This window comes from Molossus molossus, unplaced genomic scaffold (assembly GCF_014108415.1).
Source record: "Molossus molossus isolate mMolMol1 unplaced genomic scaffold, mMolMol1.p scaffold_m16_p_12, whole genome shotgun sequence".
Classification (NCBI taxonomy): domain Eukaryota; kingdom Metazoa; phylum Chordata; class Mammalia; order Chiroptera; family Molossidae; genus Molossus; species Molossus molossus.
In genome coordinates this window covers 55,183,997-55,198,768 of record NW_023425347.1, presented here as the reverse complement: position 1 = coordinate 55,198,768, position 14,772 = coordinate 55,183,997, and the positions used below count along the sequence as shown (strand labels likewise).

The window sequence follows — 14,772 nt, the reverse complement described above, 5'->3', positions numbered from 1 at the left end:
TTTTACCTTTTCAAAGAACCAGCCCTTGGTTCCATTGATCTTTTGTATTGTTTTTGTTATTTTTAGACTCTATTTTATTTTTGCTCTGATCTGTTGCTAGTTTTCAAATTACTTTAAGTGTTAGGGTTGGTTGTTTATTTGAGATTTTTCTTATTTCTTGAGATAGGCCTGTAGTGCTATAAATTTCCCTCTTTCGACTGCTTTTGCTGTGTCCCATAAATTTTGGGTTGTTGTACTTTCATTTTTATTTGTTTCAAGATATCTTTAGATTTCTTCCTTGATCTCATTGTTAATCCATTCATTGTTTAGTAACATGTAATTTAACCTCCATGTGTTTGTGTAATTTTCATTTTTTTTCTGGTAGCTGATTTCTAGTTTCATAAAGTTGTGGTCAGAGAAAATGCTTGATATTATTTCAGTATTCTTTAATTGACTGAGACTTGTTTTGTGTCCTAACGTAGTCTATTCTAGAGAATGTTCCATATGCACTTGAAAAGAATGTATATTCTGCTGCTTTGGGGTGAAATGCTCTGAAAATATCAATTAAATTTATCTTGTCTAGTGTGTCATTTAAGGCCACTGTATTCTTGTTAATTCTCTCTCTGGAATATCAATCTATTGATATCACTGGAGTGTTAAAATATCCTACTATGGCTGTATTGTTGTCGATCTCTCCCTTTGTCCAACAGTGTCTGTCACAGATTCTAACAAGAGCTTGCCAAGAAAAAGTGCACCACAAGTCCAGTCTGGGTATAGCCAGCAGACTTTTCTGCAGGATGTGAGCTTTGCAGGGCAGGGCCACCAGGAATCAGGAGGACAGGGCTAGTGGGTCTCCTGTTGGTGTACAGCACCGGTGGCATGCAAGAGGGAAAAATGGCCCCTGCTTTAAAGCCACACAACTCAGTGTGTCTAAGTCTCTGACAACTACCGGGTTCACTGTAGCAGACTTCTCTGCAGGCTGAGAGCTTGGCAGGTTGGAGGACTGGGTTAGTGTGTTCCCCAGGCTGGTGCTGTAAGGGTAGGAGTGCTTGACCCAGGGAGGTTGGTGTCTGTGGGCGGTGGTGTGGGGTAGGGACTCCACATGGAGACCTTGGGGACTGACCCTCCAGATCTCTCCCCTCTGGGCCATGCAATCCAGTTCCTCTCTATATGACTCCAGTTTGCTCTGAGTCACCTTCCCTGGGCGAGTGGCTGAGAAAAAACTTTTTGCTTTGGCCTTTTAAGAGGGTGCCAGGATCTGTAGTCAATTCCTGTCTCTCCCAGAGAATCCTCACTGATTTTCACAGTCATATGTTATTTGGGCTCCTCTTCCTGGCTCTGGTGGTCTGGGCTGGGAATCCTGGCGTGGGTCTGACACCCTTGCTCCTTAGGGAAACCTTTGCAGCTGAATTATCCCTCTGGATTCTCAACCACCATATGTGGGTGTGGGGTTAGCCCTTTCTGTGTCTCTGCCCTTCTTACCAGACTCATTGTGGCATTTTTTTGTAAATTCTTGGTTATAAGACTTCTGTTCAGCTGGTTTTCAGTTGGTTATTCAGGTTGACTGATCTATAATTTAGTTGTAAATCTGGTTTGACACTGGGAGGAGGTGAGCGTAGCTTCCACATACTCTGCTGCATCTTGGATGCCCCCAGTATGTTTTTTTAAGTCCAAGAAAACATCAAAATTTACAATATAAAAATTACCATAGTAATATATGAACTATCTGTATATTGACCATATTACTATTTAATTTATCAAATAATATTTTACAAAATTTGGCAAGTATATGTATTTTATTTTATTTTATTTTATTTTTTTTATCCTCACCCGAGGACATTTTTCCATTTTTTGTTCAGGTAGAGTGGGAGGGAGAGAGAGGAACAGAGAGAGAGAGAGAGAAACATCGATGTGAAGGGACACATCGAGTGGCTGCCACCCACACAACCGACCAGGGCCGGGGACAAACTGCAACCAAGGTACGTGCCCTTAGCGGGAACCGAACCCAGGTCTCTCAGGACCGCAGGCCGACGCTCTAACCGCTGAGCCAAACCGGCCAGGGCAAGTATATGTATTTTAAAACATTTCTAGTACCGACCTACTAATTAGGAATACTAAATGATCAACTTTACCTTTTTTATCCTTCTCATCATAGGTGATCTTTTTATTTCACCTAGCATTATGTTTTGTTTTTCCTCAAATTGGATTTTTATTTGTCACTGTTAACTGTCTGGATTTTAAACAGATTATTGGACTGGGGCTCATATCCATCAGCTCATTTAACTGTAGCACCTGTTCCACCCCCAGTAGCTTTTCCAGGACTGTTACCTCCACCATGGAGCTCCATGAGTTCTCCCGGTTCAAACCTGGTTTCTTCAGCATTTGGCTTTCTAACACAGACACGTAGGAGGAGGTAAATAGACGGGCAAGCCTTTGCTCTGTCTTTCCCAGTGCTGTCTGGAATTAATTTATTGACCACTTCTTTCAAGTCATTTGTACCTCTCAGGTCATGATTTCCATCATCTTCCTCTGGATTTGGCAGACCTGTTGATGCTGAGCATAAGAGGTCTTCTGAATTTGTTGCATGTTTTAATAAAACTAGTATAGAACAGACAAAGCAGATAACCATTGGTAGTCTTGACATCAACATGAATTTCAGTCATGGTCTGCCATTTTTTTTTTTACCATGAAGCACCAAACTTGTATCATGGGTATGTGTGTATGTATCAGTATGTATCATGGGTAAGATCCATGCCATGGATCTGGTCCCTGGAGCCAGACAGATTGGTGAACCTTCACTCAGCAAGTTACTAAGTATATGATTTTGACAAGTTACTTGTATTTTCTCTGCTCTGGTTTTCTGATTTTTAATAAAAGGGGTACATTCAGTACTCTGGCACCTAGTAAAAGCTAAATGGATGTAAACAATAACAGTGGTAATAATAACAATGGAAATAGATTGTAAACAACATACTAGCAGTTGTATATGTTTAATAATGTGCAATACAGAACAGGTTGGCTGCAACTTTTTAATATGGGATCAGAATGTCCACCCATGTGGAAGTCTAGTTCCTTTAAAAAATAATAACTGCATCTGTTGTGCATCATAATAAATTTTTTCAAGGCCAAATATCAGTTCAGTGTCAAAATAATTAAATTATATTCACAATGTATATTTGAGTGCCAGCATATACAAAGCAATACAGGTAGTATACAAATATATGCAATATAGTTCCTGTACTCAGTATTATCAATTTCACAGGAAGGGTTAGGAATCGCAGTCTGCTTTTCCAGGCCCCCAGGTGGATGGAAGTTTTGATATCGGAAGAAACAGTTTCACACTGGATTAGTAATAGAGCCAGAGTGAACCAGAAGGCCAGTTTAAACATCTGGGGGATATAAACTGAACTGTGGACCCTATCTTGGTGATTGTTAGTTGTTTTCATACTCTGGATCTCTGAGTTTGCAGTCTACATTTATTTATTCTCCTTGCTGGTATACAAGTATCTACAGTTTAATAATTGTTAAAAAATTAGTATGTGGTATACAAATAAAAATGTTTAACATTTTTTCTATAAGAGGCATAAATAAAATATGAACATTGTTAGTGTGGATGTGGGAGAGGTCATGTCCTATGGAAAAGATTCCTGGAAGAACATTTGAGGTGGGATTTCAGAGGATGCATGTGATTTCAGGTAAAGTTTGGGAGCTTTGGTGGTATGTTGGTGTATGTATCAGCGTACACAGACAAATTCAGAGTAAGGACTGTGCGTGGTGTACTCATGAGGCAGTGAACAGCCCTTTGAGCAGGAATATGGGAATGTGCAGGGGTCCTATTGGAGATGTGTTTGGAGAGGTAGGTTGGGGCCATGTCTGGTGGGCCTTGAATGCCTTTCATTTAAATAAGTAATGGAGATTCATGGAAGATTGCTCACATGGGAGAGGGTGGTAGTGATGATGGGCTAATACAGCTGGATTGTCCACTCACTGCATTTGTGTACTAACTGAATTCATGTTTTGTCTCTTTCAGGAAGTTCACGATTTATTACAAGATTTTGAGTTAAAGTATTGTTATGTGGACAGAAATAAGAGAACAGGTAAGGTTTTAGTTCTAAGCATCTAATTTCATTTTGCTTGCACATATGGTCGTTATAAAATAAGAAAAGCCTAGTGTCTTAATTCTGAAACTAATAACTGAAATTCTCTAAGCATTAAATCATATAGATGTTACTCATAAAATTTATTTTCTGAAGATAAAATTAGTATCCTAAATTTTAATCACATAAATTAATACGGCATTACTAGAGCCTTATCAATTTTTATGCCAACAGTTCTAGTGTTATAGGTTCTTAAGTTATAATGGATATTATTTATAGGCTTTGTATTCTTCAATTTTAATAATTTATTACTAGACTTGGTGAATAAACTGTATGATTTTACCTTAGCTAGGAAGATTGGGAAAATTGCTTGATTTTTCTGGGTATTGGTTTTATATCTGTGATATTAAAAAACTAAACTAGACTATTTCCTTTATTTACATATGATATGTAAATGTCTAAAAACATCTTTTTGTGTTGATAAACAGTAAGGGAAAGTATGGAAGATGACATATGTACACATCCATTCCCAAATTAGCAAATGTTTTATAAAAATATTTTTTAAATGTTTAAAGATATTTTTTGCCTTTATGTATATATATGTACATGCTAGAACCCTAATGTAGATACATTGAATAAAAATCTCTAGTAGTAAGGTCAGGAATTATGCATTTTTTCCCCCAACTTAAAAAAATCGAAAATAGGAATGTTATAGATAAAATGAAACCCTGTTTCGACTTGTCTCTGTTTCCATCCCTTCCCTCTCTTCTTACATGGGGGCAAGCACTTGTGAGTTCGGTACATACTTTCTACACTTGGCCATTTTACTGTGGCAGTCATTAGAGCTGTTTGCAGAGTCTTGTTCTTTTCTCCTGGGCATGAGGTAAGAGAGTTCTCTGTCCCTCTTTGAAGTTAGAAGTGGACATGTGATTTGCTTTCTGATGAATGAAGTGCGAATGGAAGTGACACACATCCCTTCTAGGCTGCAGGGTTCAGAGCCAGCGCTCTCCGCTGGAGTAATGGGGAAAGACTGCAGCACCTCTTTCAGCTCAGCTCCCAGAGTGCCTGTGATGAGCTAAGGCCCTCCTTTCTTCCTTCCAGCATGGGCTATGCAGCATGAACACCACAGCGACGACAAACGCTTTCCTTTAGTTAAGCCGCCGAAGTTGTGGAACTGTCTGTTACCAGAGCACCTTGACTAATGCCTGTAATTTTATTGTATGTATGATGTATAGTGTTGTTCTTGGTGTTTTTAAAATGGTATTCTGTATGTTTGATTTAGTAACTTTTTTTCAACTCAACTTTATTTTCAGATCTCTCCTTGTTGATACATATAGCTCTAGTTCATTGATTTAAAGTACTACATGTTATTCTGTCCTGTGAATGTATCACTACTGATAAATCTGTTCATTACTGGTAGGCATTGAGGAAGCTTTAACCTTTCCAAGTATTTCAAATAACGCTGCAGTGAATATCCTTTTCTTTGTCTTCTAATATACATCGCAACTATTTCTCTACACATAAATTACTGGGTCATATGTACAAGTTCAGTGTTATTAAATATTGACAGAAGGATTAGAGGTGACAGTCTTCACAGCTCACACAGGGCCAGGTATAGTGCTGTTCCCATCAGCTAGGGTGATCAACCTCATAATTCATGATGCATCAGGAGGAGTATTCAGACTGGTCTCATCTCAAGAGTCAAGAAAGTTAACTCTGGTCTTACTTAACAAAATGTAAAAGTGGGACCAGAAAGGATCATGCTGTTTCTGGTAACTTAACTACTTCCTAGAACAAAACTTTAGAATATTTATATAAATACAAAAACATTCAGCATTCAACAAGGTAATATTTGCAGTGTCTGGCATGAAATAAAAAATTACCAGACATGGCAAAGGAGCAGGAAAATTCTGCCCATGATAAGGAGAAACACCAATCAAAACTACTTGGAATTTAAACAAAATAATTAATGAAAGTGGACTTTAAAACAGTTTTTATAACAATGTTCCATCTGTACAAGAAATTATAAGATTGACTATATAGCCCTGGCTGGTTTGGCTCAGCAGTTAGAACTTCGGCCCACAGACCAGAGTGTCCCGGGTTTGGTTCCTGCTAAGGGCATGTACCTCGGTTGCAGTTTGTCCCCGGCCCTGGTTGGGGTCATGTGGGTGGCAACCAGTCGATGTGTCTCTCTCACATCGATGTTTTTCTCTCTCTTCCCCCCTCTCTCCCTCCCACTTTATCTGAAGACGAATGCAAAAACAAGTCCTCAGCTGAGGATTAAAAACAAAACAAAACATGGAGATACGGAAGAAATTAAAAAATTTCTAGAGGTGAGAACTACAATGTCTGAGATTTAAAAAAATATAGTAGATGGGATTAATAGCAGAGTACACACTGAAGAATAAAAGACTACTGAATGTGAATACATAGAGGTAGAAACTATCTAAAATGAAACAGAGAGAGAGAGACTATAAAACATGAACAGAGTACCAGCGAGCTGTTGGACAGCTTCCAGGGCCCTACTGTTATAGTCATTGGAGTCTCTGAAACAGGATGGGGGCAGTGCATCATATTTTAAATTTGAGTTACTGGTCATGATGTTAGTGGGAGTGTCAGCATTAAAAAACATAATGAGATAAAAACTATTTGAGCACTTTGCATATGATAAGAGTATTCCTTCCCGATACTTTTGTTTCAGAAATAGATATGCATGTATGTACTGAGTCAGACATAAAATGGATTTCTGACTGTGTCATAGGCAAAAAAAGTTTGAAAACACAGGTTTAGAAACTCTTATTTATTTTTCTTCCAGCATTTGTTACCTTGTTGAATGGGGAACAAGCCCAGAATGCAATTCAGATGTTTCATCAATATTCTTTTCGAGGAAAAGACCTAATAGTCCAGCTGCAGCCAACAGATGCTTTGCTGTGCATTACCAACTTGCCACCTTCTTTTACATTAGAAGAGTTTGAAGAACTTGTTCGTGCTTATGGAAATATCGAGAGATGTTTTCTGGTCTACAGTGAAGTTACTGGCCATTCCAAAGGCTATGGATTTGTGGAATACATGAAAAAGGACTTTGCTGCAAAGGCTAGATTGGAGCTGTTGGGCAAACAGTTGGGAGCATCAGCTCTCTTTGCACAGTGGATGGATGTTAATCTATTGGCCGCAGAGCTCATTCATTCTAAGTGCCTTTGTGTAGATAAACTCCCTGCAGACTATAGGGATTCAGAGGAGCTGTTGCAATTTTTCTCCAGTATCCATAAACCTGTGTTTTGCCAGGTATGTATTCTTAAGATAGCATTGGAAATATTTTAAAATCTCTGCTTTGTATCTATTCTACATGCACGCCCAAATTTATTATATCTGTGAATATCACAATGGATAATTTAATACTACTTTAGTCTATAATGAAGATTTAAATGTCATGGTAAATTTTAAATCAACTCCTTTTGTTGATAGGCCAGACTATATTGTTATATAGTTAAGTATGTCTTAGCAACTCCATCATTTATTTGCCTCATTTCATCCATTCATTACATGATTCATCCATTGATCCATTCCTCCATCCAAATTTTATTTATCACCTTCTCTATACCAGACACTATATTGCCAAATGTCAGAAATATAGATAATAGAAAGATACTCTCTTAATTCCTCACAATTTTGTAGAAGAAACTGACAAATAATCTAATAATTGTAAATCCTGTATGAAAACTGATATAATGGAAGATTAAAAAAAAGTATAATGAGGTTTAAAGAGAACATGAATTTTGTCTCAATAGGGTCATGGTAAGTGAGCCATACATAAAAGATTCTGAAAACTGACAACACTGGTAAAAATTTTCATGCTCTTTATTATAGTAAAATTAAATATATTAGACTAAGTAGACAAAAATGTATGCTTTATACAACTTCTTTCCCTGCAGATGTAAGATAGCAACTGATAAACTTTCTCTCTTCCTTCTTTTCTTCCTGTTCCTCTTTTTCTTTAATCATATATTTGTTGAGTCTCTACAATTGCAGTAGGAAGTTCAGCTATGTAATCATATATATACATAAATACGCATATACCAATACACATATGCATACATATATATGATCAATGATACCATCTTTCTTTTCTTCAATTTCCACCCCTCTCCTCCCAGGATAATAGGCATCAAAGAAACCTCCCAAGAGCCTTATAATATTTTGTGACAAAATTTTTCTCTGATCAGTTATTGAAAGTTGATCGTCTTAATCGATTTGCTATTCTTGATATTAAGAATTATATAGTAATATCCTGTGGCCATGCATAATTCTTTGTAGCTTAAGTTGAGGTGTTTAATACAAATGAGAGGGGCAAGCCATTTATCACAAATTGTATTTGAATTATGAATTCCAGAGTCAAAGGGACCTGAGAGGTTATCCAGTCTAGCTGGTCATCTTGTAGAAAAACATTTGTTATAATATTTGTGCATGACCATTTAGCTTCTGTTAAATGTTTCAAAATAATGAAAAGTTAACCCGATCACAAGTCAGACCATTTATATATTTGAATGGCCCTCGTATTGAACGGAAATAGTCCTCTCTAAAACTACTTATGCCGGGGACTTAGATTTTTTTTTTTTATCTCTGTAAAGACTTATAATGGCATTATAATTTATATAGGCATGAAGGTTGTCATGATAAACCAGGAATAATCAAAAATGTTTTTAAAGTTTTCAAAAGATTAATAGAAACAACTTTATGATGCTTTTATCAGTGGATCTGTTAAATTCAGTCTCTTTTTCTTGGTAGGTTGACACAGACTATATTGAAGACAGAGTCTCTTACCTTGTAATCAAAAGAGACCAAAGAGACTAATGGCTTCTTACAAATCTGATTCTAAGGTCTGGTTTAGATTACAAGAGGAATGGGGTTGTAGGAGAAATGTTTGGAAGGGGTAGATATTTTCCCTTTCTCCCATATCACTGGGAACAAGTTTTATGGAGGAAAAAACACAGGAGGACAGTTTTAAATGGAATGAAGAATATGGAAGAAAAATCAAAATTTTTTTTTACTATACAGGAAAGTAGAAGTTAAGCTTCAAAAATAAGAGAAAAGAAACTAGAAATTATTTACTTGTAATATTAACTTATGAGGTGCAAAATCCAAATAGAAGTGTTGTTCATGTGTCGTCTCAACACGTACGCAGCTGAATTTTACCTCATTTATCACTTCCTAGTGTGAATGTGCTTAAGATAATTCACCAAGTTCAAAACTTCAGAACGTTTTAGCGTCTTACATTGCTCTTACTTTTGCTCTTTGTACCAGTCTTTACAGATCCAGGACTTTAGTATCTTCCTTTACACTCCTACAGGTGGGTGACTGGAAATAAATTGAGTTCTGCATTTTAGGAGTTTATTTAGGGCACATTCAGAAATAAAGATTGTATGTTGCATATGGTATTTTAATACACCTGGGGCATAGTTTTTGCAAATAAGGTTTGCTTTGGTATACTTGAACAAATTTCTGCCATCTGCCTAAAGTATTGAAATAAAAGTTGAATGTGGTTCCCCCTACCTTTCTTGTCTTGATAGTACAAACTTTATTTTATATAGATATGTGGTCAAATAATTGTTTCATAGTTTATGTATCTGGTGAAGTTATTTTAAAGAAAGTTTTTATTAGGGTCTCCTCATATTTTCCTATAAATTATCATATATAGCCCTAGCTGGTTTGGCTCAGCAGTTAGAGCATTGGCCTGAGGTCCAGAGAGACCTGGGTTCGGTTCCCGCTAAGGGCACGTACCGTGGTTGCAGTTTGTCCGTGGCCCTGGTTGGTTGTGTGGGTGGCAGCCACTCGATGTGTCCCTTTCATGTCAATGTTTCTCTCTCTCTCTCTTCCTCTCTCTCCCTCCCACTCTATCTGAACAGAAAAATGGAAAAATGTCCTCTGGTGAGGATAAAAAAAAAATTATCATATATATTTTTCTTAATATATAGGGAATAATATCACTCAGGCTTTGACTTCTAAAATAAATTAGAAAACCAAAGAATTCGAAAGAAATGACAGAATCTTGTTTATCATCCTGTCTTCCAGAAGGACTGCATCTAAGCAACTAGTACATTTATTTTTTTTATCCTCACCTGAGGACATTTTTCTAATTTTTGTTCAGATAGAGTGGGAGGGAGAGAGAGGAAGAGAGAGAGAGAAACATCAACATGAAAGGGACACACTGAGTGGCTGCCTCCTGCATGACCCAACCCGGGCCAGCGACAAACTGCAACCGAGGTACGTGCCCTTAGCGGGAACCCTGGTCTCTCCAGACCTCAGGCCAATGCTCTAACCACTGAACCAAACTGGCCAGGGCTATACCTTTTTTTTAAAAAAAAAAAAAAAAGCTATTTTCACCAGTATCATGCTCTGATACATTTGTTCTTGACTTTGAAAATTATATACTGTAAATAACTATTTCTGATGAAATAATAGTATTCCCTTTTAATGAAATGTATTACATCAGCTTGCACAGGATGAAGGTAGTTACGTTGGCGGCTTTGCAGTGGTTGAGTATAGCACTGCAGAGCATGCTGAGGAGGTTCAGCAGGCTGCTGATGGTATGACCATCAAGGGAAGCAAAGTCCAAGTTTCCTTCTGCGCCCCAGGAGCTCCGGGGCGAAGTACGTTAGCAGCGTTGATAGCAGCTCAACGTGTGGTAAGTTTGTTGTTCTTTCTTAGCATGTAAAAAAGTCTAACACTTTTTTCAGTCCATCCAAAGGAATTACCATTGATTGGACCTTTATTATCTTTCTGCTCCATAAAGACATTCTTTTTACAAAATTAGTGAATGGGGTCTGTCAAACTAAACCAAGAGTCATTACAAAAGAAGAAGTTGTCTTTCATTGAGTGTATGCATCTTAGGAAATTTTTTTGAAGGAATTTATTCATTCAACAAATATTTGAGTCCCAGCTCTGCTCTAGATTTTGAGTGTAACGTGCCTGCCTCTCTTTCTCGAAGTGCTCAGAAATGTCCACAGCACAAGTGGTGGAAGGTGTGTGCTCCTTTTTTTGCTCACCTGGCACATTGTAGCTGCTTCTCTGTTGTAAATGTCTCCTTATTCCTCTCTCTACTCTCCAGTCTGGAAGTTCCATGCAGATAGATCCTTCCTTCTTCCCAGTTTTTACTCCTAGCACTTAGCGTAGGAAATATTTGTTGATTGAATGAAGGAAGGAATACACCTTTGAAGGGGTCAGGGACAACTTTGTGACCATGCTGAAGGTAATATTTGAGTGTGACACCAAAGTATGAGTGTGAAATGTGTTGATGGAGATGGAGGACAGGGTTGCCAGATAAATATAGCTTTGCTGTGAGATACTTCTATTTAAAAATTTGTCCATTGTTGATCTGAAACCCAGATTTAACTGGGCATCCTGTATTATTACTTGCGAAATCTGGCAACCCTAAGGAGGGAGAGAGAATGGTCAAATTCTAGGTGGAACAAAACCTTGCAAACAGTACTGTGAGTTGAGTGTGCCCGCCGGAAGTGTGGTAGGTGGTCTAGATGGACTGAGTATATAAAGGGATGTGTGGTGAAATGGTGAGTTGACTGTTGGGCTCTCAAAGAATTTAGAGAGAATCTGATGCGCAGTGGGGAATTTATAAAGCATACGAACAGGTGGTAACAGGATCAGAGTGAAGCCTTCGGCAGATTAGTCTGGAAGAGGTTTGTAGATGAGCTGGGAGAGGAGGGAGGGAAGAACAGATGGGAGATTGTTAGTCTCACATCTTTCCCTCCTCTTATCCTTTGACCTCACATCTGGTCCCGGATCCCTTCTCCCGCTTTTTCGTGCTGCCGCTCTTAGGTTCTTTTGTCATTGTCATATTCCTCCTTGCATAATTCATCACCCCAGCCATTCTTTCACTAGCAGTTTCATTGCCTTTGGTTAAACTGTCTCGTTGTTGAATTGGATTTGCTGAGTTTAGAATTCTGAATCCATCCCGATACCTACTTCGGCAGCAAGCGTCCTCTTGGAGAAAAACGATGAGGTGCTTTGATGTCACTACAAATGTAGGACATACATTTATAGCTGGTCCCACAGAAAAACTTAAGCTCATCCCTCATCAGCTGCTCCTTTCCATTGTTTACAGCAACTCTCTCAAACCTTCTTTCTTTAGAGGATCGTGGCTCCTACTCTGTAGAAATCTCAAGTCCATGTGCTGGACTCATTCATTCAACTTTCCTCATACTCCCCCAGCAGACATACCCTGATGTGTGTTTTCTTCTTCTTCAGGAGCATTGATTCCACAGCACTACATGCTAGGCATTATGGGATATGTTTGGGATCCTCAGTGAACAGAGCAAGACCCCTGCTCTCTCGAAGGAAGGGCTGTGCTTCCTCCTGAAAAGCTGGGGCTCACGACCATGTCCCCCATCCTCCAGGGTCTTGATCCTCATCTTTCTACTTATTTTCACTTGTTGCTCCACTAGCTCTATCCCATCTGCTTATAAACATCCTCACATCTTTTCCTTTAAGTTTGTGCTCTAGACACTGGCCTTTATATTCTTTTCCTTCACAACAGGAGCTTCTGGAACAGTCACCATTTCTTGTCTCGCCCTTCCTCTCAGCCGAAGGCGGTGCCGCTTCTGCCTCTACTGTCCGCGTGAATCTGTTCTCATGAAGGTGAACAGCGGTTTCTTAATGTTCAGGTCGCACAGGTGCTTTCCAGTCATCGTTCCTTGGCCTCTCTGCAGAACTTAGAACCCTCTGCTGCCTTGAATTCTGCTGCACCGTTTTCCTGGCTGTTCCTCCCCCTCCTCTGTCTTTTTCTCCAAGGGCCAGTGTCAGGAGACGTCTGTATTTGACCTTCTCACTTTTTTTCCTATTAAATACTCCAATAGCTTTAGTTATTGCCTACCAATGATTACTTTCAAGTAAAATATTTTTGGACCAAACTAGGCTTAGAACTAAATCTGCATTTCCAGACGATTATTAGACATCCCGCCTTTATGTTACATAAATAGTTCCATTTCAACACCCCTCCCCCCAACACCACCCATTTTTCCCTGGGAGTTGTTTTCCTATGTTTTGTAATAACTATATATGGCATCAGTTCATCCAGACTGAAGCTATCTGAACTGAAAACTTCGTTAATCATTATTGGTCTCTCTCACCCACTCTCCAAAGATGAATGTCAAAAATATTACCAGATCCTTTCAGTCTCAACTCCTGATGTCTCTCAAATCCTTGAGACTTGTTAGCATCTTTGTTACTTTACTCAGGATCTCGTCATTTCTCACCTCAGTGATTAGGGTGGGCCCTGCACGAGCACCATGTTATTTGTCTGTCCCTTTGATCCATCTTCCACAGTGGCCCAAGAGTGATCTTTCTCGTCCTCAAATCGGATTATGTCCTTCTCTTGCTTAATATTCTTTAATGCCTGCTTAAATTCAGATTCCTGAGCTCTGGCTAGGTATCTCAGTTAATTAGAGCATCATTCTAATATGCCAAGGTTGCTGATTTGATCCCTGGTCAGGGCACATACAAGAATCAACCAATGAGTGCATAAGTAAGTGGAGCAACAAATCGATGTGTCTCTCCCTCTCCCTTCCGTTCTTCTTGCTCTCCCTCCTTCTCTCTTTCTCTGTCTCTCTCTCTCTCTAAAAATAAATAAAAAAATTTTAAAAATTTAAAACGAATTCCTTAGCATGACATCCAGGACTCTTCATAACCAGATATCAGTGATAGTGAAAAATCTTAAATTTTTTCTCAGTCTCAAAAATAAAGTATTACATTGATATTTTCTACAGGTTCTTGGTATATATTATTTTTTAAGTTTTCTGATATTAAAAAAAAAAATCGTGAATAGGCACTGAACTTGAACAGAGTAGTTCTTTAACTATTAAGATAATCATGTGATTTCTCCCTGAATTTATTAATGTGCTGAATCACATTGGTAGATTTTCTAATGTTAAACCATCCTTGTGTTATAAACCTTATAATTGATAATTATTTTTTCCAATGCGTTGATTAGATAACATTTTATTTGGTATATGTGCAAATATACTCATAAGTGAAAAATGCTCCAAATTTTTTTTTACCAGCCTTACTTTATGTTGCAGTCAGTGGAACACTGATCTCATTTACCGACTTAAATATTTTTTTATCCTCCCTGTTTTCTCTCTATTTATGGATAAACTTGTATAAAATACAGCTGTTTATTCTTTGAAAGTTTAGGACATCTCATCTATGAGACCATGTAGACCTAGTCTTTCAGCCTCTTCCAGAGAGAAATTATTGATTGCCACATAAGTGGGTATTTAGATATTTTAGGTGTTTTTTCTTTCTGTGCCATATTTGGCATTTGATTCTATTCTACAAATTTATCCATTTTGTCTAAGTTTTCAAACTTATTGGTACATAATTATTTATAATATTTAGTTATTTTTAAAATTTGTCATGTTTGTTCTTGTTTTCACTGTGTATTTTATTTACTTGCATTTTCTTCCTTCTCCTTTATAAGTCTTCTTCTACTTCTCTGTTTCGTCTTTTCAAAGAACCAGCTCTTGTTTGGATCATTATTTCTATCTTTTGCATATTTCTGCCCTTATCTTTATAATGTTTTTGTTTCTTTTTTGGGTTTACTCTTTCCCCTCCATTTTTATTGACATCAATGCTTAGTGCCTTTGTTATCAGTCTAGATGTTTTCTGATGAATGAGTTTAAAGCAA

The 14,772-nt window shown here is 37.9% G+C and overlaps 1 protein-coding gene across 2 annotated transcripts in view; it reads left to right on the top strand.

The window, feature by feature from the left end:
• Window positions 1-14,772, top strand: part of RAVER2 (ribonucleoprotein, PTB binding 2) — a 78,859-nt gene that overhangs the window by 21,008 nt on the left and 43,079 nt on the right. For both annotated transcript variants that reach the window (XM_036255282.1, XM_036255283.1), the window contains exons 2-4: window positions 4,010-4,076; window positions 6,892-7,361; window positions 10,567-10,758. In XM_036255282.1, the coding sequence (XP_036111175.1) occupies window positions 4,010-4,076; window positions 6,892-7,361; window positions 10,567-10,758 (729 nt within the window). The remainder of the gene's footprint in view (window positions 1-4,009; window positions 4,077-6,891; window positions 7,362-10,566; window positions 10,759-14,772) is intronic.